Source organism: Pavona decussata, unplaced genomic scaffold, assembly GCF_977016875.1.
Source record: "Pavona decussata unplaced genomic scaffold, jaPavDecu1.1 SCAFFOLD_156, whole genome shotgun sequence".
In the NCBI taxonomy this organism is placed as follows: domain Eukaryota; kingdom Metazoa; phylum Cnidaria; class Anthozoa; order Scleractinia; family Agariciidae; genus Pavona; species Pavona decussata.
Window position 1 is genome coordinate 1,726,108 of NW_028145568.1, and position 26,739 is coordinate 1,752,846.

The 26,739-nt window shown below is 39.4% G+C and overlaps 1 protein-coding gene and 3 pseudogenes across 1 annotated transcript; all 4 read right to left on the reverse strand.

The window, feature by feature from the left end:
* Positions 1–4,706: 4,706 nt before the first annotated feature.
* Positions 4,707–5,794, reverse strand: LOC146465202 (uncharacterized). The gene is made up of 2 exons (XM_085128474.1): positions 5,564–5,794; positions 4,707–5,257 (listed from the first exon to the last, which is right to left on the reverse strand). Exons 1-2 carry the CDS (start codon positions 5,776–5,778, stop codon positions 5,080–5,082), a joined length of 393 nt encoding a protein of 130 aa, XP_084984600.1. The 5' UTR covers positions 5,779–5,794; the 3' UTR covers positions 4,707–5,079.
* Positions 5,795–13,531: 7,737 nt separating this feature from the next.
* On the reverse strand, positions 13,532–21,478 carry LOC146465203 (uncharacterized; annotated as a pseudogene).
* On the reverse strand, positions 14,901–16,739 carry LOC146465204 (uncharacterized; annotated as a pseudogene).
* Positions 21,479–23,140: 1,662 nt separating the features above from the next.
* Positions 23,141–23,947, reverse strand: LOC146465205 (uncharacterized; annotated as a pseudogene).
* Between the last annotated feature and the right edge of the window lie 2,792 nt (positions 23,948–26,739).

Here is a 26,739-nt window from a genome sequence, read left to right on the forward strand (position 1 = left end):
CCAACAATTGACTCTTGATTCCGTAATGTTGTTGTTAGTAGCAGGTGTGAATGGGTTGAAGGCTTTTGCAAAGTCTAGAAAAATTGCATCTACAGAGCCACGCTCTTCAAGAATGCGAAGCCACCCATGGACAAGCTGGAACAGCTGAGTTACACGTGAGCAAAGTGGTCTGAAGCAATGTTGATTATCACATAATAACTTATTATCAGAAAGGAAACTCATTTTGTGATTGTGTACAAGACGTTCTAAAGACTTGACAACTACACTAGTTAAAGAAACAGGGTGATAAATATCAACTGCCGTTTGCTCCCCCGACTTAAAAATTGGAACTACGTTGGCCGTCTTCCACTCAATAGGTAGTGTGCCACGAGAAAGGGTGTAATTAAAGAGCCTTGCCAAAGTTTGACCTAGTTCCATGTGGCATTCATGGAGCAATTGCGGGAAAACCCCATCTGGTCCACAGGCCTTATTTACATTTAGAGATTAAAGTACTTTAGCCACTTCACTAGGTGTACAAATCAATTCATTAATGAGATGTGTAGCCAAAACAGTTGAATAATTACATCCACGTCCTGGTATGGATGGTATCTTAGACAATGTAACATTTCGCCAAAATGTCAGTGTAGATTGCAGAGAGATAGTTAACCCTTTCCTTACCAAGTTTTTTGGCCCATTTTTCCAAAACGGTAAAGAAAAACCCAGTTTGCTAATTTAATATACCATTTAAAAGGTCTTGATAAGTGTAATTCATTTCTGAAATCAAGATAACTGAAGGAAGTCAGGTCTTTGATAGAAATGGTTTTAAAACGAAAAAATTCAAAACTGCAAAATTTCAGATTGACTCATGTGATAGGTATTCCTCAAAACTGTAGCTTATTTTGCAGCTTTTAATGCATAGAACACTCTGAGATATGTGAGAGTCTGTAAATGCATTAAATGAAAATATTCAACAAATCATAGGGGTGCTAAACCACATCATAGATACCAGAGGGTACCATTTTTTCCTTCGAAATGAAAAGATCTTTCCAAGCCCAATTTACTAACAAAATTTCACTGCAATGGAGCAAATACTGACCAAGTTATGAGTTCAGGACCCACTATAGTGGGTCTCGGTAGGGAAAGGGTTAATCATCGTTGAGCACTTGCAGTATGAAGGCAAATGAACTAGAGAGCTGATGGTTGTTTGGTTTGTTGCTGGGATGGCCACCATATTGTATTTAGAGCAAAACTGTACATAGGTACGCCATTGAGAGGGTTGCATCACGTGCTCAGGGTTGACTGAGCGTCTGCAGCAGCAGATACAAACTTGGCCTGAAGGTCAAGCTGGGCAAGATATCCTGTTGATATATGGATGAGAGATAAACCAAATTAGACAGTCGCAGATTGAATGATCCAACTGAGTCTGTCCACCTGACAATTTTTTATCCGGGGCAAGTGGCGTGCACAGATGTGGGACGCTAGGCCAAAACAGGTGCTTTGGAGTTGGACAGCTAGTTTGCCCTCACAATTCCTAAGAGAATAGGTAGATATTGCACTCTGATTAATCAAGGGCGAGACCATTGAGATATTTATAGACCATGGTGGCTGTTTTTAAATCACGTTGAAGGTTAAGTTTTTGCCAGCCAAGTTAAACGAAGAGATCATCCGCATTGGCATCATATGAAGAAGAGGTTAAGATACGTGCAGTGTGATTCTGTAGTCTTTGTAGTTTAATAGAAACAGATATATTGCAATTTCCCCATACTACACTACAGTAATCGAAATGAGATTGAACTAAAGTATTATAGATGCATATAAGCGTTTCAAAAGGAACAAAAGACCTGCTTCTCTTAAAGATACCAATGCAGGAAACAATTTTTTTGGAAATATGTTCGATATGTATGTTTCAAGTTAAGTTTTCATCTATATATACTCCAAGAGATTTTGTAAATTCTTCTTGTTTTATAGAATTACCGTCGATAGTAAAGGACGGGAGTGTGTTTAAATTATTTAACCTTTGCTTTGAATCAATCAACAGAAACTCAGTCTTTGACCTATTAAGAGTGAGGTCATTTGCTGTTAACCATTCAGTAATTTTATTTAGATCATCATTCATATTTTCTTCTAGATGAGCGACACCGTTACTGGCAAAGGTCAAATGAGTATCGTCCGCATACATTCTAGGATGTGCGTTAACAAGACAGTTCGGTAGATCGTTTATGTACAGTATAAAAAGAAGAGGTCCAAGGATAGTACCTTGAGGAATACTGCAAGTTTAAGGTTGGCTATCAGAGAGAGAGCCATTTACAAAGCATTTCTGCATACGATTATCCAAATACGATTTAAACCAATTAGACGAGTTGCTTCCTACACCATAGGCCTTTAATTTAGTTAACAAAATAGAATGAGTGACAGTGTCAAAAGCTTCTTCAAATCAAGAAAAATTACTGCATTAATATTACCTTTATCTATATTAAATACCCAATTATTTGTGGTTTCGAGCAAGGCAGTAGCAGTGGACTGAAGTGAAAGAAACCCTGACTGATTACAGAAAAAATAGATTTTTAAAGTTAAATATTCGTAAAATTGATTGTATACGACTCGCTCAAAGACCTTAGCCACAACAGGAATAATAGAAATAGGGTGGTAACTATTTAAATCGGAACATTCTCCCTGTTTAAATAAAGGAATTACTTTTGTGGATTTCCATTCAGTAGGAAAAACACCGGATACAATAGATCTGTTGAAAGTAGCAGAAAGAGAACTTGTGACTAGATCAGCACACCCTCAAAGAAGTCGTGCCGAGATTTTATCTTGGTCTCTTGCTTTAGATTTACAAAAAGTTTAGATAACAAAGGAAAAACTTTTGAGCAGTCAGTGCTTTTGAGTTTGAATCTATATTCTGTCTCCATAACATAATCTAGGTAAGATGGGGTGTCTCCATTCTACTGGATGGCATTGATAAGTTTCAGTCCAATACTAGAAAAATGATCATTACAAGCAGAAGAAAGTTTCTGAGGATCATTAATGCTACTGTTATGTAATTTAATCTCTCTAATAGAAGAGTTGTGGATTTTCCTCAAAGCAAGTTCGTTAATTATTTGTCAAGTCAACCGCAAATTACCTTTGCTTTCACGCAATGCATTTTTGAAGAATTTTTCCTTGGCTTGTTGATTTCATTGGTTACTGCGTTGCGGCATTTTTTAAATATCAACCAATCACATGCATTTCCAGAACGAATGGCCTTCCTTTTGAGACCATCTTTATAATGCATTCTTTTCTTCAGCTGAGGTGTGATCCAGGGTGATTTAGATGCCTGAATACGTTTTTTGTACAGTGGGGCGTTCTTATTAATGCATTTGAATAATAAATATTTCCAATGTTCCAAATAACGTTTGAGCCATCATAACTGTTACTTGTCCCAATCTTGTGTTGAAATATCAAAGCAGGTCGAAATTGTTTAATTTCCTCTAAATTAAAGTAGAATGACCCTGGATCACTCACTGTTTCTGGGAAACCAGTCTAGATAGCCTAAAAAAAAACGTCGTGATAAAACAAGTCGCAAAGACGTGACTCGTTTAGAAAACGATCCTCCTTCTTTAAACGAGGCTTGTTCAAAAAACGACTCCTTCGGAAAAGGAGACTTGTTGAAACGAGACTCGTTTTGCATATGAGACTCTGGAAAAACGAGATTTCTTTGGAAAGACTCGTCTAACGAGACTCGTTTGGAAAGACTTGTTGAATGGGACTCGCTTGGAAAGACTCACTAAAAAGACTCATTTAACGAGTCTCGTTCGGAAAGTGAGACTCGCCAGGAAAACGTGACTCGTTCATCAAACCAGACGCGTTCGTGATGGGAGGCTAGTTAACCAATTAATTTATCCTGTTTATTTCACTGTAAATGGTAAAGTAATGTAATTATCAAGAAAATTATTTTACTTGCAGTCTTGCGTTGACCAGAAACTCCGGCTTTGAATAGTCTTGACTTTGAAAAACTCTGATTAAGGACCATTAACTTCATATATTGTTGTTGTTGTACTTGTTTATGTCAATGTAGGCAGGGGGCAATGAATTCTTTCATTTGGTGTGGAATGATTTATTTCAAATGTTTTCTTTTTTCATTATCTAACTAACAAATTGGTTGGCCAAATATTACTAACGTAAATAATAAAGAGTATTGACGTCATTATTCTAGAGTTGTACCTTTTGTGTACTTAAAAGTCAGTTTAATTTCTACTACCACTATCTGTTTCATCCACAGAAATTTTTATTTTATGAACAATAACCAACAAATATGATTTTTTTTCTTTTCAGTATCTAACTTACAAATTGATTGAGCAAATATTACTAACGTAAATAATAAAGAGTATTGATGTCATTATTCTCAAGTTGTACCCTTTTGTAAACTTAAAAATCAGTTTAATTTCTACTACCACTACCTGTTTCATTCTCGGAATTTTTTTATCAACAATAACCAACAAATAGGTTGCCCATAAGGTATAATAAAGTGCTTCTACCATTCTATCATTCTATCTAGAATACACAACACGATCTATAATTGATAAAGAACACGATGTCAATGATTAGAATAAATGCAAAAATTGCCAATCGAAATATTGAGTCTGAAAATAACACAAATGTCTGAAAGGTAGATAGCGCCACTGAAAACAACATTATTCACGGCTAGAAATGATGTTATCTATTAACAATGATTTGTTCCACCATTTGCGCTCGACGGAATATATTTTGTCTATTCAAAAAGTGGAGGGTTTAAATTTTTTTGTTTAAATTATTCACAATACACTACAATCAGCGACAAAATTAAAATTCGTTGAGCCGCTCTTTTCTGCCGCACTTAAAAATGAACTTAAAAATCTACCACACCTCGAAACACAATACCACTATAACCCTATACCCTTTCCCGTATTCAGACTCATTTTATCAGGGGGGAGTTAGTCAAAGTAAGGGAATCAAGGCTAAAACTATTCAGAAATGTTGTACTCTTAATGACAATGCTTTGGCTACTGTGTCGCAGAGTGTAGGCCGATCTTTAGTTCAGACAATATTCCGTTCTACGTTATCCTCAGGAAAATTCACTTGTTATTCTATTCTAAAACATAAATTACAAATGATTAAAAACTTTATTTCAATCTCCCCCTCCACATCGACCCAATGGTTTACTTGTGAAAGTTTACATCCCCACATCGATCCCTCTCTCATTCTTGTGGGTGGTAGCTTTTTGATGGTTTCGTTTTCCTTTCCTGGAGAAATCACCATCCTATGAAGATGAAAACCAAAAGGTAATGAATTGCCATTAATCTTCTCTGTGTTATATCGAATGTAAACCTGTTTACTTCATATCAGTAATAACCGTTCTTGAAAAGTCGATTTTAAATGGATTTTAACTGATTGTTATTGATATAAGCTCATCATAAGAACAGAACCCTCCCGCAACAATTTTCATTTAATTACCTGACTCCAATCTACTTTCTGACTTTTTAGGGGGGCCTAAGAGGTCTGTCAGGTGTTGTCCATTGGCATGCTAAAAATTTACACGCCAATATTTCACACCAGCTCCTCTCACCTTATCTCTATTGAAACGGGAAATGCGTCAGAAACCAGCTGTAAAAACAAATCCAAGTTTTTTGTGAATACTGCCCTCCAAGTGTATCCGTGGGATTTAATCTCGCCACTCGTGAGGGGTCGTTCTTCTGTCATGGTGGTGAGAGAGGCAGGGAGGTCGTAAATTCTCCAGGAGAATGACACAACCATATCTTCCTTTTCTTCCACTTGTTCCATCACAGTTTCCTGTAGGAGAATTTACAGTACAACTCAGTGTACTCTGGGTTTTTGTTTTTGTTTTGTTTTGTTTTTTTTGTTTTTTTTTGAGGCTATCTAGACTGGTTCCCCAGACACGTGAGTGATCCGTCTCGCTTTCCGAACAAGTAGTTTCTGATATACAAGTCTCGTTAAACGAGTCTTTCCAAACGAGTCTCGTTAAATGAGTCTTTTCAAAGGAATCTCATTTTTCCACGAGTCTCGTTTAAACAAATCTCTTTTTCCGATGGACTCGTTTTTTGAGTGAGCCTCGTTTCAAGAAGGAGGATATTTTTTGACATGAGTCACATCTTTGTGACTCGTAATCGCTAGAGAGATGCCTATAATGGCAGTCTAAAAATCCCCCTCTTTCACTTGGAAAATAACCTCCTTACAAATTTGCAACCCCACTAACATATAACACACACCAACCGAAGTAACACCCCAGCTTTGCAACTTTTTCATAAATGCACAAAAAGGGAGTCAATAAAGCAGACAAAAAACCTACAGTAACTGTAACAGTCACATAATTTATTGATCTCTGAAGAGATTCCTTTTCATATTCTTACAATGACTTTTTTCAGGGTCACTCGAACACAGGCAATAACTTTTCCTTATGGTAGCTGAAACCACATGCACTCCTTCGAGTTCATGTTTTTTTTTTCCATCTTGTGCTGCAAATGTTGTGTATGTGGCAAAAATAAATATTGTATTGTATTGTATAGCTTTCTTTGGTGCGGCAGCTTGAGTAGAAGTTGCAGCCTCATGTAATTTATCTTGTTTTTCCGCTGGAAACAATGTGCATAACATCAAGAATGTTAGAAGTATGATTATCACATAAGCATTAATACCTAATCTGCTGTTATATTTATAGAAGTTTCAGTTATCTTACATGAGTTGAACTGTCAATGTTTCAGTAAAATTTTAAAACTGTAGAATGATCTTTATGTAATAATTTTTTTTCTTAATCTTACCCACAGGGTGTAGATTTGTAGCCTCTCTGTCCTTTTGTTGTCTGTATCTTTTAACTGCCTGCTCTTTGTTTACCCTGTTTGTAAACTGGGAGCTCAAACAAAGAGGCTGGAGCTTTGTATTTTGCACTTGTACTCATTAGCAGGTCATCAATCTCTGACTTTGTTAGGCTAAATAGTTCCTCCTTTAAATCCTCAACATAACCTGTCAAAAGAAAGGTACAATTTATGTGATTATCAGTATGGTAATTACGTTATTGCAGTGCTCTGCCAGCAGCTTAAAGGAGTTTTGTCATGAATGGCACTTTTAAAAAAATAACACTAAATTTGTCGACCACAATCCTTCTAATTTCTTTTTTTTTTTTTTTTTTTTTACATTCCAAGCCCTCCTTGATTTTTCTCTTTGTGTGCTGCCTCTTTTGAGCATTTTTTTACCTTGGTAGTCTATTTCTTAAGTTTCCTTTTGGTTAGAAGGCATTACCTTATATCCTTTGCCAAAACAGACTTCATTCCATGGTGACTGAACCTTTAATCTGACACCAATCATTCATTTTAGTTTCCTTATCAGTAGTGTGAGTTAAAATGGGTTTTTCCATCAGGATATGCATTATTTACAGGGTACATATCATCTTACACAAATAAATATAATGATTGCAAGTAGCAGCCACTGGCTTTGCACAGCTAGCAAAACTTCAATACAATGTGGATTAGTTGGCTTACCCAAAAGATTTTGATTAACACATTTCAACCAAGCGATGAGTCATTGTGTAATACCACAACATATTACAGTAGGTCATCACTTACCATATGCTGGAGCCACAGTAACCTCTCTGACCACTTCTTCTCCAAGCTTGTACTTCAGAAAGTGACCTCTGACGTAGTCCTCTCCATCCTTGCTTTTCTGCATTTCTCGCCTCACATTTTCATTGAAGTGCAAGGATGCCAAAATGTGTCTAAGAAATGAAACACTTATTAGCCAGTATTATGCTAACACCAGCCAATAAATATGAAGGATACAATATACTAGGACTGTCATGTACAAATGTGGTATTTTTTTATTACTGGTTGATAATATGCAACTATATAGGTCTCTTCTACAAGCTATTTTGCTAAAAGATTATGGCAGCCTACAGGCAACTAAGAAAAATTTCTTTGTCTCATGTACAGTGTAATTTTTTGTGTATTCAGGAGTTCTGTTCTTACCGACAAAAGGTTCCTTACCAGGAGAAGCAAACCATTTTGGGATGCCAATGATTTAAAGTCGAATGAAACCCCTCCAGGCAACTTAATGGCGCATCTGGAGACATTTTCTTTACATCATTCACCATTCGGACATTGTTGAGTAACTTGTGCAACTTATCATATTCCCTGAAAAATTAATTAATGTTAAATATGTTCCTCGCATAAGCTTGTTTTCGCACTTTTTTATTGTTAACAGTAACAGTCTATAACAAAGAATCAGAAACAAAACTTATATTGGAACAAAATCTATAAGTACTGTAATTAATTACCAATCATTAAGAATAACTATGAGTCAGTTGAAATGTATAATATGACATATGAATTGAACTTTCTTGGTCAGTACAAATAGCATTGAAACAAAACAAATGTGAACAATATAATGACGTGATTAACGTCAAAATAATTTCTTGGCAGTCTTAAAAAAAGTGAAAACTTCAATAACAAGTTCCTTACTAATTATCCTATATTGGCTTCAATTACTTTTTTGATTTCTCTATTTGATAGCCCTTACATAAAATCACGAGCCTGTTCCAGTGTAAAGAAGCCATACCAATGCATTAATCCATTGCAGACTGTCTAGTATGGCCTTAAGAGCTAAAACCAGACCACTTCCTCTTCCCCGTTTCCTGCAAATCCCCCTCATACTGTGATATCCGATGTTAATATCTCTGTCATAACGTATTTTTGGTAGCCTCTGAATGTGTGGTGTAACTAGTCTTCGGAAATGGGTGTTGAGAGCACATAAACTGTTGTATGTATCAACAATGATTCTGGGACTTCCCGTTAATGCAAAGTCAACAATAAAGGTTAGAATTTCAATTGGAAGACTTTCTATGAAACAAATTCCATCGCCATCGTTTATAGCATTTATGATCAAGTTTCCTGCGTGGTTATCTTCATCCACGTGATCATCTGAAATCTTGTCACGTTCGTTTGCATTTCCATTTTGATCTGCATTGTCCCTGATGCAGTTATTCGCCTTGTGGATGCTATCGTCTACAGCATTCTCGTCATCAGTTTTGTTGCTGACGGCTACGACCATTTCCTCGTGACCCTCTTGGTTTTCGCTGATCTCTTCAACCACGTGATCCTGGGAAATCACCTATTTTTATATGCGTGGCTCTCTTAAATATTGTTATTACTGGGATTAAAATCGTGCTGCTTTAAAATGTTATCTAATCCTTTTCCACACAATTTACTTTGCTCTGCACGGTGTGTTTTCTGGAACTCTTAGACAGACATAATGAGTGCTGTCATTTTCAGCGAAATGCCCCAATGTAAATGAAGCAATGGGTTCAGAATTTTGTGGGGAAATTATCGTTTGTGCGCCTGGCCCTAACGAAGATATAACGACGAGCTCTACGCTACAAACATTTGCCATTGCCTGTAGGGTAATATGGTCACCATAAGCATCATTGTGGCTCATATTTGCCAAGTGCTGAGACCACGGTACCCCAACAAATAACTCTAAGGGAAAACCGTCTTGGGCGATCAACAATCAACAATTTCCTTCCGCTGAGCTTCTTCCGAACACAACATGCCAAGATGTCGAAAAAACCAGCCTAAAGCTGCAAACTGCAAACTGGCAGTTACTATCACTGGCTGGGTTGAAAGAAACTTCGTAACCTTGATCGAGAAATGGTTGATAATGCCCCTGTCTTGTCATAATGATATGAAACTTTTCCCAATGTTTGTGCTTCCTGGGTGGGGTTTCCTAATGCTTCCAATGTCTTCTACCGAAAGCCATTTTTCTTTGTGTTTAGAAGAATTTGGAGGCCTAAGCCTGACTTTATATGTATCAGGATTTCTTTTTCTCTTCTTTACCACTGTACCTTAAACAACAAACCCTCTTTTCGGTAAAAGTTTGCCTCCTTTTTGCGCTCTGTACTGTACCAAAACGTGCTCTTTTACCTTAAATGTTTCCGCTTGTAATTGTAAAGATTCTAGAGATTAATTACAGGTCAAGTCCATAGATCAAGTTCACCATAGGTAGCGACTGACGAGGTAGAGAAAAGCAGTAGATTGCAAGTAATAGTAGTAGCAGATATAAATGGGAGTAGTAATTGTACTAGTAGGTTCGAACTGAAAAGCGATAGTTGAGAATACGTCCTACTTAGATAAGACATGAAATACAAATCTAACAGAGTAAAACAATCATTACGATGCGTCAGTCAATTCCAGCAGTGCCCATCCCCCCCCCCCCCCCCCCCCGGCCTAACCCCTGCTGGGGACACATAAGCTGTCTAAATGCCCCGGGGTGGGGATGAAGGAAGAGGGCAAATGCCCCGCCCCGGGATCGTCGCCTTCCATCACCACTGCAGTTTTTTTTTTTTTATATATATATAATTAAAAAGTCGCCTATTGCTATTAAACATCACTACGAATTCAATGAAAACAATTCGTACTGCTTTAAAAACTATTTCAGAGCCTTTTAAGAACAAAAAAGTTATGGAGCTTTTGGAAAATTTAATATTTATATTTAATAAACTGTGCTGGGATTGCAGAGGACGCCCTTCCTGCCGTGAGCGATGATAGGCGCCTGTATTTGCAGGCTTCGTTTTTTGATATGATGCATTGCATTTTAAGCTTGCAAGATCTGTCTTGAAGATCGTATCATATGAATTGTCAAACCTAAATTATTGCAAAGTGCACCCCAGGTTGACTTTCGTGAATTTAAAAAATGCTATGCTAGTTTTGAATGCAAAATGCAAAATACAGCTGTAGTTGTTCACGTTGATTGTTTCCCATTTCTCGATATGTGACAAACAAGATATAGTTCAAGTTGTTGCTTTTTATATTTATATGCTTTCAACTAATGAAGAAATATCTAAAATTGAGAAAACATACCTTTAAAAACATCCACAAGTTTGTGTAGTCCCTGACGGACTAGCCAATCCTCAACAAACGCCTCGTCTTTGCCGATGAATTCCTCCATGGCACTTTCGAAAAAATGTGTGTCAAATGCTCGGGGCTCGCCCCAGAGTAGGCAAATGCTCAGCCCCTGGGCTGCGATAAAATTACGAATGCCCCACCGCCCAGACTGACAATGTGAGCAAATGCCCCGGGGTTGCCCAAAGGAAGGGGGATGGGCACCGCCGGAATTGACTGATGCATAAAACTAACACAATCATAGCGTGAGATAAATAGACAATTGATACTTGAAACTAATAACAAAGATGTCAAGGGCTATCTTGCAAAATAGCTTAATATAGCGTGAAAGGATATCATTTTGTTAATCATAGTCACTAATGTCTGCCCCCTTTGCTTCTTGTAGATGACTGATTATTAGCAGAATCTTTTAATTTTTCAATTTTTTTCTTGTATGGAAGGGAGGGTTTTTTCAAGTAAGTGTCAAATTCAAAAACAGAGATTTTAACCCTCCAGATAGTAGTAACTCTTCCCAATTGTTATCCTCGTTCTCGGTTTCATCGCTTCTCAACGGTTGCTTGACTTTGCAAATCTTTGGAAAAATGGAGATGTTTTGAATAATCTAGGTATATTTTAACTAGTTCCTCAGGAACAAACGGAGAAGAAAATTCTGCAATTTCTTTCCCTGTGTTCAGCTTTCCTTCATCGAAGGAATAACACATAAAGCCATTAACAGTATTGGTCATGCTGTTCCATTTAAAGAAGTAGCCGGGGATTCAAAGACATTTTAATTTGCACCTTGACTTCTTTCTCTTTATCCGGGAAAGTGCGTGGAATTCTGTCCATCATGAAGCCAGCCAACCATTTTCACATGAATCGCACTGTTGCTCTTTCTTAACCTTGTAGGTGTCTTTGACAAATTCCATGTGTAACTCTAGCCACAAATTTTAGCAAAATAAGTATAGCTGGATACTACATGTTTCTTTCAACTTTCAGATGCCTTCATATAATCATGATTAGCTGGGTCCTGTTGAGTAAAAAACCCCGCCTGCTCCTCTCTCTCTGTTACAAATGCTCTTATGTAATCTGACAACAGGTACATCATCAATGGGCAACGCTATGTCATGAAGAAGCCTCCATGCATTTCCTTCCATTCTTTAACCTCGTAGCTTGTAACAGTCATCTTCTAAATTTCTTTGTCTGATTTGATGTCAATCTTGTCTTCATTTCGAGACTTAAAATTCTAGACTCATTCAAAAACAGTCTTTCTCTTTTCACTTATCATGAATAATATTCTGTTGACAAATAGTATCAATATTTTCTTGGCAAATAATCACAAAATATCACAAATGTTCTCTTTATATCGAATGTTTTCTTGGTAATTTTTGTTTCAAGTGTAACTTCATCATCGGTATACAAACTCAATCAAAGTTAAAAAACGTTCATGTCTCTTGACATTTTATAAAAGAGAATGTGAGTGATGTAACATAATTAATCATTATTCATAAAATCAACGTTAACAACGTTCATTGATTTGTTATTGCATAGACCACAAAGTCAAACGAATGCCAATACTGTTCTCCTTGCAGGCTTGTCTCGGTTCTTTGTTTGTCCCTTTCTCCACAGATTTAGCATCGCATTTGACTTCAAATTTTTCGGCGAAGAGCAGCTTCTCGCCAAGAGAATTCTCGTCTAATGGCAAAACATCTTCGCCGAGCAATTCCTTGAGAATTTCACTGGTTACTTTCTGTAGGAGTTACTTTCTGGTGTCGTCAATGACTTTGATGGTACCTGATAAACCATTAACAGTTATTGGCTTTTATCATACCACATTTTATACAGTGTGCAACTTTCGTTGCTTCTGCCTGGCTTATTTTGTTGAACATTTATAACACTTCAAGAACCTTTCGAAATGTGGGACACTTGTTACTTCGGTAATTTTGAAGAAGAGCTCCCCAAACCGACTGTCGGTAAATTGTCGGCCGACAGTGGACCGATAGCTAACCGACAGTTTACCGACAGATCAATTCCACTGTACAATATAAGTGAGATTACAAGTCTACTTGAGCAGTCCACGAACCGAACTTATTTTATGGTATCTAAGCTCACGTTTTATGTTACAAACAAAACACTGTTCTGTATTACTCGATCAAAATAAGCTGTAGAATTAAAACTATACATACATTCAGTAGTTGAAAGAGAATCAAATAAGAGAAATGTCCATTTCGAAATAATTTTCTTTGAAATTATCCACTGCTCCCTCTTAAACTTCACTCATTTTCTCATCAATAAGCGTAGTTAAAAGCGTTTTGGAATCGCCCTATAATGCTTTGCACCTCTCTGTGTGTAAGTGTGTCATGTATCTCCACATAAAGTTTGTCTTTACGAACGTTGACATTTTCATCACTCTCTTGTAACATTTTGCGGTGGCATGGTGTCACTCAGACTACTGGCTTTGAGTGAAAGGTTTAGTCTGCCCAGAAAATGACCGAACCATTATATTTGAGTTCAGATTATGATAATACTGATAAAAACGAGATGAAACATTCACGTTCCAAAGTGACCGAGTTGTAAACTTTTAGACAATACAAAACTTACCTCTTAAAAAACATGCGCGGATGCTTTTGTATTGTAAACCATTTAACGAAAATAATTCACACTAGAATGATGATCCTAACGATCACATGCAAAAACCAAGATGGCGGTGTGTTTACATATGGATACACTTTCCGTCAGTTGAACTCGTCAAGATAACTAGGCAGTTTGTCACTGTGGGCCCCGTTGATTGCTTTCAACTTTCTCTTCACCTGACTCCAGACTCCTTCTATGGTGTTCATGTGAGCTCCTGTGTAAGGATCGACAAAGTTCTCCGAATGGTTCACCATGAGATGAACATGACCATTTCTTGTTCAGTTTGAAGTAGGGCGAAAACTTGCCAGAAATGATGAGAGTTCTGGGTTCAATGAAGTTCTGCACAAGGCCAGTAACCAGGGTTTCTCTGGTACGGTCGGGTACTCGAAAGGTGAGAGCTCTGCCACTTCCTCTTTTAATTATGCCGAACACCCCGGTGCCTTTGGAAATGCACCCTGTATTGTATTTATGCCTTTTCCTCTTTAACCCTAAGATCTTTTCCCCAGGAAAAAGCCGCCTTGCCTGAGCTTCGTTTACTGGGCAATAAACAAAATTCAAAGTTTGGACTTATATGGCTATGGACAAAGGCCCATAGCCGCTTTTATTAAAATCTCAAATTTCATAAAATTAATAATTAACATTCTGGCCCAGTAAAGGTGAGGGCACTGAAAACGCCACAAGCATATGAGAAACATATGCTGCCCCACCCCAGGCAAGTGCAGCACGAAATAACAAAAGAGGGGAAAAGCACTAAAAACATGAAGTAATAAGTAAGCAATAAGTGGAAAACAAAATTGGTGAGACAGTCGCCCCTGCAAACTGTACCCGCAAACGTTGTGCAACTAGAGTTAATAAAAGCTAAATGACAAGGTGAAAACAGTCGCCCATGCAAACTGTATCCTAAAAACAATGGCAACAAATACCAGAGGAGTATCTATAGGAGAATGGCTTAAGGGGGCCCAACAATGCAGCCGCCCATGCTAACTGTACCCCTGAGCCACCCTGACCAGCTTAATGAAAAAACAGCTGCCCATTAACACCAGCACATTTTGGAAAACAGAAACCGGTGGACAGTCGCCCCTGCAAACTGTTGAGTGTAACGGGAGTTAATAAAAGCTAAATGACAAGGTTAAAACAGCCGCCCATGCAAACTGTATCCTAAAAGCAATGACAACAAATACCAGAGTAGTATCGATAGAAGAATGGCTTAAGGGGGCCCAACAGTGCAGCCGCCCATGCTAACTGCACCCCTGAACCCCCTTGACCATCTTAATGTAAACAACTGCCCACCAACACCAGTGCATTACAACTAAAAGACCGGACCAACTGGGCCCGACAATGCAGCCACCCATACCAACTGTACCATCAGGCCCACTTGACCAGCACATTAGGTTACCGAGAAAGGCTAGGCAATCTGATATACTTCTGGAAAGCGTTTGATTTCCAACACCCCAATAAACGAATCTGGGCATCAGAAAACCCCTGATCTGCAGCATGCGAGGCAGCGCCAATACGAAAACTATGCCCTTTACAGCGAGAGGGAGCAAGCCCACATAAACTGATTGCCATCGACAGTTGCGCAGAAAAAACCGATCTAGAAACAGGTAAGTCATCCACTGTGATGAAAAGGGGGCCTGGATGATTACCACGCTTAGCCAAGTATTGCGATAACAAGTCCACCGGACAAAAACGAGCCTGATGAGAGATAACAAGGGAAAAAGGGCGACGATTGTAATTATGCTTAAAATTCCGAAAAGTCAACTTATAAGCAACTAGATCGCCCATGGGATTTAACAATTTCTTAAAGTGGCTGAGATGAAGTGGAAGATTAGCCCCCCGCCCCGAGCTTAAAGTAATTTCACCTACGCGTAAAAAGGCAAAAATGCTAGGGAACACATCGCCCGGAACTGGCTCACCTGATAAGGAGAGCCCTGTAGCTGATCAGCCACGAATATCAACTTGTCCAAAATAGGTGGTGTGATGGGTAAACGGCTGTCTAAGCGGAAACCAACTTTACTATAACCTTTCAGCAATTGAAAAACATAAAAAAAATTTTGGCAGGGTCCGAAAAACCCATGAGCTTATGAGAGTAGCCCAATGCCGAAACATAAGTGGTAACAGTGGATGGAGCATAGTGAGAATCAAACAAATAAGCGATAAAAAGAGCGAGCACCGGTGGCAAAATAGGCAATGGACCACAAGGAGACTGGAATACCGACTGATGAAACTGATGGAAAAGGTGCCACGCGCGTTTGTATGTAGGGATAGAAGAAGGCTGGAGACTGGAATGCAACAAAAACGACGCTAAATTTGCCAATTGAGCGGTTGCAGATGCCGAGGGTTTCTGTGGGAGATGGATGCATGAAGGCTGGTGCTAGTTGGTGGAAGGTCTGCAATTGTAACCGAGACAAAGAATCAGCTAATTTGTTTTTCACACCTGGAATATGCTTTGCTTTGAAAACAATATTATGGGATAAACATACTAGTACCAGCCTACGCACAAAGACCATCAACTCCTTATCCCGACAAGATTGCTTATTAATTAATTATTTCGAGGACTCTTTTGTAAATCACTTATTAGTGACATTTATTTCCTCAATAAAGATTATTATTATTTATTTATTTATAATAACGTGCACTAATGCCTCATTGTCGGTAAAAAACAAAATTCGGCAATTACACATCTCGTTACCCCACAAATGGATACTCAAAACAATGGGATAAAATTCCAAGATTGCGATATTTTGATGCCTCCAACTGATCGGCCACTCTCCATAGCACCAATGGGCGCCAAAAAATTGCCCCAAAACCAACAGCACCAGAGGCATCGGTAAATAATTGGAGTTGGTTAGAATTATACCAAACCTCAGAAAGAAAAATAGTGCGCCCATTGAACCCAGCCAAAAATTGCTGCCAAACCCGCAGGTCCTCCTTGACAGCCTGGGAGAGGCGAATACGAAAATGAGGGCTTCTAATTCCCAAGGTGAGGTCAATTAAGCAACGAAGAAAGGCTCGTCCAGGGACCACCACTGCACAAGCAAAATTCAGTAAACCAGTCAAGGATTGTATTTCCTTAAGAGTAACTTTTCGACGCTGACGAAAAATGGAAATCAATTCCTGGCATTTATCAATCTTCTCCTGGGGCAAGCGAGCTTCCATCAAAATGGAATCTAACTCAATACCTGCAAAAGCAATGGTGGTCGATGGACCGACAGTCTTCTCGGGGGCCATTGGAATACCCAAGTAACTACAAAGCATCAAAAATAACTCCAATTGTTTCCGACAGGTTTTCTCAGTGTGAGAAACAAGCAAAAAATCATCCAACAAATGTAAAATAAACGGGATGTGCAGTTTTGTTTGAGCGATCCATTCAACAGCTGATGAAAGCATTTCAAAAGTTTTGCAAGAGCTTGAACAGCCGATAGGCATACAGCGGTCATAATAATACATACCCGCCAACATATGCCCAAGAGATGATAATCCTGGGGCTGGATGGGAACTATCTGAAAAGCGTTCTTGATGTCGGTTTTTGCAAGAAAACACCCCGGACCAACAGACTGGATTAAACGGATGGCATCCTCAACAGTGGCATACGAAACACTGGTAAACTCAACAGGAATGTTATCATTCAACGAACCACCCTTCGGGTACGAGAAGTGATGAATCAAACGAAACTCACCCTTCACTTTTTTAGGAACCAAACCGAGTGGAGAGACCCGAAAAACCAAAAAAGGTGGAGAGGAGAAAGGCCCTGCAAGCCTATGCGCCTCAAGCTCTTTCGTAATCTTAGCATCGACCGCGGCAGGATTCTGAATGGCTGAGAGTAAATTGGAGGCATGAAAAGAAGGCGAGCCCTCATAATGTAAGGGAAACCCCTGTGTAAAACCCTTAACTAAAACTTCAGCAATTGATGGGTCGTACCCAGACAGAAAGAAAAACAAACGATCACTATTGACGGGTGTTGGTAGGCGCTGTGGATTTTGACTGAGGCAGGGCCCGGCTGCCAGTGGGCTTACCGGGGTCACGAAACTGGGAGTTGGGACCTGTATGCTTCCCAAAGGCACGAAAATTACAATTAAGGGCCCTGTGGGAACCCTCGCACTTGGGACACAAATGTTTGAAGGCACAGCCCGAGCAATCACCGCCCCGGTGAAATTTGAAACAGTATCCTTTGGGGATACTAGTGGAAGAACCTGATCGCACAGAACCCACCTGAGGCAGTGATCTCTTAGGGGCACCTTGCGACCTAAGCCACAACTCCATGTGAATATTGCCCCAGGGGACAGAGGTAGTTGGGGACTGCCGCAAAAAACGGAAATGCTCGTCGTGAAAGCACCAGTTGTTCCCCTGAGCAGCCAGGTCCTGAACAGTTGCCCCATATTTCATGAGACCTTGGGCCTCGTGGGGGTATCACCCAACATAAATACCAACAAAAACATGGAAAGCCTGCATCCAGGCATCAATAGTAGTAATACGCTTGGGTTTTGTCAAAGGCTCAAGCTTGGGTTTCGTCAAAGGCTCAAGCGCCAATGATGGCGAGGAGCCCTCCCCAGAATTCTGGATGGTGAATTGAAAACCACCATCCAGTGTTGGATTGACGAACAAGGACCCAAAATCAATATATTCCTCCTGCCAAATTTTGGTCTTAATCTTGGCAGGAACACGGGCATCAACAGGCAAATAAACCGAGGTAAACAATTCAGTGGGCTTGGCCGTCCCAGGTAAAGAGCTGGTCTCACCTGCCAAGGACGAGTGAAGGTGCTGAACAGCCACTTGGACTTGTTCACTGGCCTCTGTGACCGCAGCTGGTGCGTGATCCCGGGCCTGGTCTTGCTCGAGGGGAACTTCAACGAGTGGTTGGGAAAGGTGATTACCTGCCTGCGCCTGTTCCTGGCTGGGTTGAGGTGCCGCCATGAAAGGGCGCAGCTGCCTTGTCACCTCGGAAGTCACCTGGGCAACAATCTGGCTCAAAAGCTCCGGGGGCAACTGTAAGGTTGCGGCGGAAGAAGTAGGCATGCCTGTCGGTGGCAGCAAAGTAGCAGCACGGGTGCCGGCAGGTGCAACATCCCCACTGGACGCTAGGGGAGCAGCAGTAGTAGCGGTGGTGCTCACTGGAGGCGCCCCACCAGGTGCACTTTGGCCAGAGCTGGCCCGCGATCGCCGTGGGGGTGACACCACCAGAGCCTCCAATGCTTGGGAAGAGGGGCACTTCTGGCGTTGTCAACGTCGAGGAGGCATCTAGGAAGACAAAAACAAAGCCAGAATCGAGCACAAGGCAGGAACATGCGAAATAAAACTTTGCAAAGAAAATAAATAACCAAGGAACAAGGCCTTGGACCAAATAAACAAGCCAAGCAGGCTAAGTAAAGTCATTTAAAGTCATTGAAAGGCAGGAATAAGCATGGCTGACACATGGCCGCCGGCAACCGCAATTTCCTTAAACGCCTAATCAAAAAAGAATGTGGAGGAACAAAGCCTCGCAACATCTAACATAAAAAACAGGAACAGAGCCTGGGACAACTAAAGCAAAACCGAGGAACAAAAGCCTCGGACAGGAACGAGCATTGCTGGCATAATGCCGCCGCAACCGCAAGTTCCTTAAACGCCTATTAAAAAAAGAATGTGGAGGAACAAAGCCTCGCAACGTCTAACATAAAACCAGGAACAGAGCCTGGGAGAACTAAACAAAAAAAAAAAAACCAAGGAACAAAAGCCTCGGGACAAATGATACAAAAATTGCGTATGAAGGGCAGGAGCGAGCAAGGCTGGCATAATGCTACCACAATAGCAAGTTCCAGAAACGTCTAACAAATAAATAAAGAAATAAATAAAAATAAAAAATGCACAACAATAAAGAAAGTGAGGAATAAAAACTTTGAGCTTTACTGGAACAAGGCCCCAGAACAAAAAATTGGGGCGACAACAGACTTCAAGCAAGGAACGAAAACAAAACACTGCAACAAAATTATATAACGGGAAAAAATCTCGATCAAATATGGCCAACCGGGGAAACAAGTCCTCAAATTAACATGCATGAATGGATAAAAATGAATGAAAATTGAACCATGGGAGACAGCCGCCCATGCAAACTAGCCCCCCAAAAGTAAAATGAATAAATGAGCAAACATAACAATGGAGAGTATACAGTTACAGCGAAGGTGTGAAATACAACAGGGAACGAGCATGCAACATGGCGCCACGATAACTCCGGTACCACCAGTATTGACCCAATTTATTCACATGGACACCATCTGGTAAATACGGACTCACCGAGGGATTACTAAAACCCCTGTGCTGCCAACAAAAAACATTAAGAAACGGGTCTAAAACCACCCGAAGATACTGATTCAGGACCGGGACCGCCTCGTTAAAGGCTGGTTGCCCAACACGAGGTATTACCTCGCACACACCGATCGCTCGACCGAATCAGTGTCCAATAACAAATTCACCAGCTCCTCGATGCGTGAGCCAACTACTTCAGGCCCACTGGCAGCCAAATCATTTGTGCTGATATCCAAAATCACTACATCGGGGCGAGGGAAGACGCAATAACCAGATCACTACGCAAACCAAGGACCGTAAGACCGCCTTTGCCATGTAAATGAACAATGGTGTCGTCTGAGATGCCGTAAGAAATATCTGCCCGAGGATCAAAATTAGCCTCAAGAGCTTCCTTTGTTCGCCGGACAAATGAATGACCCAAAACAAGAACCGTATGACGATAAGAAGCCATGGGAAAAAACCCCCAACTAAGAAAGCAAACGACCACGAGGGAGCGAGCGCTTGCGAGACGAAGAAATCGTGTGATGGAAACAAAGATGACACGAAAAGTATATATGTACGAGCCAAGAAAAAAGAGGGGGACAAGTTACCCGCAGCTAAACCAATGATCGAGACAAAAACCCTCAAAAGACAATTGTTGGCTTACCTAGCAACAAAAAACACGTCTTGATCGATGTAAAACGAGAGACGAATGACGAGCACATGGAGCGAATGATCACCTGACCAATGAAATACTAGAGGGGGTTTCCTCAACTACCATAAACTCCTCCCCAAGACTTCTCCTATTTACATTTACTTATTACACAGAGAAAAAGGGGCATAAAAATCCTATTTGCGTTTGTGGCCGAACATCGATTCATCGATCTCCACTGTCTCTCCGCGCCTGCCTAACTTAATGTGACCATGTAGGATCCTCAGGGAGCAGATGTTTCTGAGTGCCTGCAGTGCTGTGGTGACTGTCCTCAGTGATAACCCCATCAGCATTGCCACTTTTTTGCTTTGTATTTCAATGGACCACGGGAAAATGACATACAGCCAATGTGCCAGCGGGATCTTTGAATTTTCGAAAAAGGGGGATTGGGTATTAGTAAACAGTTACGGCAAAAATACAATATGGCGTCCCAGCACACAGGCAGAAACATAAGTAAATTAAGCAAATCTAATCCAATTCTTGTTATTTCTTTGATAATGCATTTATTTTAATGTATTTTCAACCTAAATCCTACCGACAACTCACCGACAGATCACAACAGTCGACCGACAGTCGGTCGACAATCTGTTTATAAACTGTCAGCTGACTGTTGGCCGTTTGTTGGCCGATTGTCATCAACAGTCGGTTTGGGGAGCTCTTCAAAATTACCGTTACTTCTGTGATTAGAGCGGTGGACAGGGGATCTTCGACATCATGTTGCTTAACAATGATGGTGGTTAAACTTTTGTCATTAATTTCTGTTATGGTGGTTTATGGTGGCTTTGTTGTGGAAATCTTCTTGGGGCCCGCCACACCTTTAACTGCACGTTGGTCAACTTGTGGGACTTGCCTGCCAATATCTTCGGGATGTGTTCTTGAAACACATCCAGGGAATGGAACCTGTAGTGTTGGTGAAAGTCGCCTCCACGAACTGAAGGGGCTTTAGTGGGTTGCCTACAGTGTTCGGATTCTTTAGTTGGCTGACCTTTCCCACCATGCTGACAGTAATAATAATTATAATAAATATAAAACTTTTATTGGGCATATACAATAGAAATATTTTCATATGCACATAACAGTAAATCAATTAAAAGCTATCTTAAAAAAGTATGTTTTGAGAGCTTGTTTAAAAGAAACAATATGTATGTGTATTTAGTACATCCAATATCAAAACTGCCTCTTAAGAGTGATCTGCAAGTTCCTAGTACTGGAGAGAGTACTCAGTGGCCTGTGGTGTTCCAACGACGGTCATGTCCTTCACAAGTATCTTTTCTTTGTCCTCCGTGTACACATGATTTACCAGCTTTATCGCAGTTCTGCTTGTTTCACTTTTCTCCAATAAGGCTTTCGTATAGCGTATTAAGTTTCATTCTCTTAGTGCAACAGAACAGCGAAAGCTCTATCTCCATAAGTCTCGGTTGCATTAAGAGTTCATTACTAACAGACCTCAATGATCTAGTATAAGAACAATAACGCAGTTTCTGAGATAAGTAGCTAGGCGATGTTCCATTCAGTGATTTGTACACGAGAAGCAGAATCTTGAAAATAAAACGATATTGAATGGGTAGCCAGTGAAGCTCGCACAAAACAGGTGTAATATACTGAAACTTACTCACTTGCAACACAACTCTAACCGCCGTGTTTTTTACATACTGCAATCTTTGTAGCTGGCACATAGGCAGGCCATACGATAAGGCATTACAATAATCTAGTTTCGATGTGACAAATGCATGAACAGCAACTTCTGCTGATTCTTGAGTGAAATACTACCCAATTCTAAATAGGTTCCTAAGATGATAAAATGATGATCTACGGATGCTAGACACGTGCATGAAAAGACGTGCTCATCAAAGATAACACCAAGGCTCCTAGCCGAATGAGAGGCAGCCACGCTCTCATCACCAACACATAAGGACTGAAAGGATGGAGAGGGACGATACTTTGAGTGGATGAGCATGACCACTGTTTTGTCGTGGTTTAACTTCAATTCATTGAGATCCATCCAGCAACATATTGCAGAAATGCAATTCTCAACCCTCGATTTAGCAGTATCCACATCCATCAATGTGAATGCAAAGTATCACTGATTATCGTCAGCGTATAGATGATAATCCAAGCTATAAGATCTAATCACTTTAGCAAGTGGCGTAGTATACAGAAGGTAGAGTACAGGTCCCAGAATTGAACCTTGGGGTACACCCACGGGAAGATCTCGTACCATAGAATCCGCCTCATTGAGAAAGGTAAGAATCGAACCATTGCAGTACCATTCCTCTGATGCCAAATTAATGATTTCTGCAGTCGTTCTAGCAGCAAGGAGAGGTTATACGCCGGTGTTTATGGTAATAATTACAATTGTTGTCATTATTTTATGTCCTTTTTGGTGTCCTGTTATACAATGTAACTCATGCTACTTATAAATAAGACTTAAGATCTTCACTCTTAAAAGCCACTTCAATTGTAGTAATCTAATCTCTAGCTTTACAAAAGTTAAGAATTTCACCTAGCACAAACTTGCTGAGTCTCAAGCGAAGACTTCATGATTGTCTCAAATAATTTCAACATTTTGTTTCAGTTACAGAACCTTTACAGATGATGCAAATCAATTTGTTTGTTAAAACTACCAACACTCAAATTAGGCAACATAACAAAATTACAATTAATCTTTCTGAAAATGATTTGGGAAATGTGTTGCATATCCAACCTCATTATCCGAAAACTTCATGCACAGACATCAATGATCTCTTCAAGAAGGACTATATCAAATCTGTCCTTGTTTGGATGTCGGAGGGAAACAATATGGTGTATTGGCTTACCCAACAGTTCATGGCATTCACAGATGTGTTGGCAAGATTTTGACATTGGAGCAAATGACAGCCCCACAGGTCATTGCTGGATCCTGCCGGACCAAAAAGAACACTTCAATTTGCCCATATCTTGTGCCTTCTTCTTGCCTGTAGGCAACGGTCAAGCTGTTCCTTCTTGAAACTCTCTTGTACTTTTGGGAATGGAACACTGCATCTCCAAGTTGCATTCAATTGAAAAACATGACATCAGCACTTGATTCCATGCCAAGGAACAAAAGAAGATCATCTTCAAAAGCTGTATCAAGTTTGCCTTTCTTTAATGCACCAATTGGATAGAGGTCGTCTTTGAAATGTGTCCTGTTGGTTCTGAAAAAGGAAGAGCAAAATTAATTGTAATATGGATTGGTGAGACAAGGAAGTCTTAATATGGGAGAACGTAGCCTCACTGGCTAGTTAAGATAAGAAAAAATACAGCTAAGTTGGGTACATCTAGGAGTCATTTACAAGCTCAATACCCCACCCCTCTTTCTCAAAGCACTGAGAGTTGTTACCGTGGGAATTTCATGGGATGTCACATAAAAAGTTGCAAATCTGTCAGAATGCCCTCATAGACGCAACACCATGTCTTTGGCTTCTCCTGGAGGCATCTCATTTATCATCTCAGTTTGGAATGTTTATTGCATTAATTTTCTTGTGAGATGGTTGGTCTAGGTTTGTGTAAAGTTTCAAGTTCATTGGGTTATTTTACACCATGAACGGGGCTTCGTCCTTTGACCTAAATTTTCGCGGTTTTCACCTAGGCCACATTTCAAACTCTTGCCATTTTCTCAAAAAATAAAATGCTTTGGAACTTTAAAACATGATTTTCGAAAATGGTTAATCTAAGGATATCTTCAGACGAAATATCAGAAATTCGACCAAGTGGTCGCTGAAATGCAGTTCTTGATTCTTACAGGCAGCCGCTCTCAAGATAAATATTGTCTATCCACAAAAGGTGTTTTGAAATATTAACAGTGTCTTGAGTCGTACTGCATTTGGTCTTGCTGAATGTGTACTTGAGCAGCTTGCAGCTGCTTTTGTTGGGGTGCACTGTGTGCCAATGGTTGTTGTTCCTGTGGGAGTAAAACCTTGTTATTCAAAATGCATTTTGTATTTTCACATAGTAATTAACATTCTCCAAATTCAATTGTCAATTATCATGACAAATGTCTGTTACAGGTGAAATTAAATTCATGTTAAAATTTTTAATCTAATTAGGATTATTCTCTATTTCCATTGTCTCCTACCCCTGAGTTTTCATGAATTAGGGTCAAAACACAAGAACATTTGAGAATCAACCTATGTTAAAAAAAATGTAACATAAAATTGTGACCTGCCATATCCACCTTATAATTTATTGTCTAGCAGTGCTGTGAGGTCTTTTCCATGTCATTGCGTAGATAGACTCTAATGATATGCTTTGCACATGAAAATTATTAAGTTTTAATATATTTGATAATTGTCAATCCTTAACATTTGAATAAGCTGGTTATGCAGTCAAAGTCCAGTTTCAGAACTAGGAACAATCATTTCTAAACCTGATACCTTTTGTGATACCATAATCCAAGCACCACCCAGTGGGCCCTAAAAGGCCGATTAGCGCTAATCCAGAATTCAATTATTGTTTGCACTTTTGTACCTTCCTATTGATTGCTAAGAGTAACAATTTAGTGTTATCATTACTGTAAAGGCTCAACATTATTTTGAGAGTCCTTATGACAAGAAAGCCTTGCTTGAGATTTGGCTTGATCCTGGGTTAAACTGAACCATCTTTCTTTTTTTGTCTAAATATTGCTTTTGGCAACCAGGACATTTTTACACCTTTTTTTTTTTTTTTTTTTTTTTTTCATAATTGTACCTATTCATAATACAGCATTAGCTTTAAGCTCAAAAGCTAATCTCGTCTGACCACCATACAATTCCATAAAAACCATTAATTTCTTTTCCTTTTATTTTTTTTTATTTTTTTGTTTTATTTTATGCCTATGGTACCATGTGTTTTGACATATAAATGTGAGTTGTATATAAAAGTTGGTATAAACTGAATTTAAGGTACTGGGCCATCTTCTTGGAGCACAGCCTCGCATTTTAATCCAATAGCCGGAGCTGATGATTCTTGTGTTTTGCTTGAAGCCCATTTTAAAGATAAAAATCTTCTCACTTTTAACTTAGTTTGTTTCTCAACTAGAGAAACAGTGAGGTCCCATGTTATTTACCCACCATTTCAAAGGCCCTTTTCCTTCTTGGGGTAAGGGTTTGAAAAAACTTGTTTCGAGGCTGGAGACAGTTTCTGTATAGATCCAGATCCCAGGGGGGGTACTCGGGTATATTAGTTACGGGGAGGTGCGAATGAGGCCAAATTTTGAAACCCAAAAAAAGTCCTGTCACGCTAAGGAAAACCCAAATAAAGTCCAGCAGCCAAAAACGTAACCCAAAAAAAGTCCAAATTTTTTAAGCATCAAAAACAATAAAAGTACAAAACACCAAGAGAATGCGAGATATTTCATGCGTCCGACTTTATTCATTCCTCGTGCATCTGTCACAACACTTTAGGCAGACTGCAGTCATTTTTCAAAGTCGTTTTGCGTACAATCAAGAATGGTAGGGCACGATTTTCATCAACCCCTAAAAAAGTCCTCGCCAAAATCTTAAGGGCAAAAAAAGTCCACCAGAAAATTTCAAACCCAAAAAAAGTCCCAAGCCGAGAATTTCAAACCCAAAAAAGGTCTTCGCAAGTCCCCGTTACTAATATACCCGAGTACCCCCCCTGGGATCCAGATAGATATACATAAATTTAAAACAAAATGGTATTGTATTAATATTTTCACATTCAATTAACATCTGAGTGTGGAAATGAAACTTCTCAATAGCAAATATATAATTTTAATTCTCAATTTATTTACATAATCATAATTATTTACATAATTTTTTACATAATTATTTACATAATCATAATTTATTTTCAATCAATTTATTTACATAATTTTAATTTGCACATTAGAAAATAATTTTCCGTCTTTTATTATATTCTAACCTGTTACCATATTTACCCATGATCATGCTCCTCCGTTTTCACTTTCTTAAGTGCCAAATTGTTGCCATATAATGTTAAGATCAGACTGTTCTTAATTCCTGTAAAAAGGGTATCTGAGGAATTGCCTTGGCATACTCAGACATGTACAATGCTTCTTGAGGCTCAGGTTCCCTGTTAAACTGTCTATGATCGTTGTTTAGAGGGTCCTGATTGAATGCTGACGAAATGTCGATGAATAAATGATTAGATATTGACAGAACCTTTTTGATTAAAGAATTGTTGATTATCACATACCTTGCACTCTTGTTAGAATTGTATGTTCCAGGATGGAAACCTCTTCATACAATTGAGTAGTTGGCAACTGATCTTCCATTTCCA

Coding starts and splice junctions, on each gene's coding strand:
- LOC146465202 (XM_085128474.1), bottom strand. CDS start 5,778: ATGGAACAAGTGGAAGAAAAGGAAGATATGGTTGTGTCATTCTCCTGG. Junction 5,258..5,563: donor CCCGTTTCAATAGAGATAAG/GTGAGAGGAGCT, acceptor TCATCTTCATAG/GATGGTGATTTCTCCAGGAA.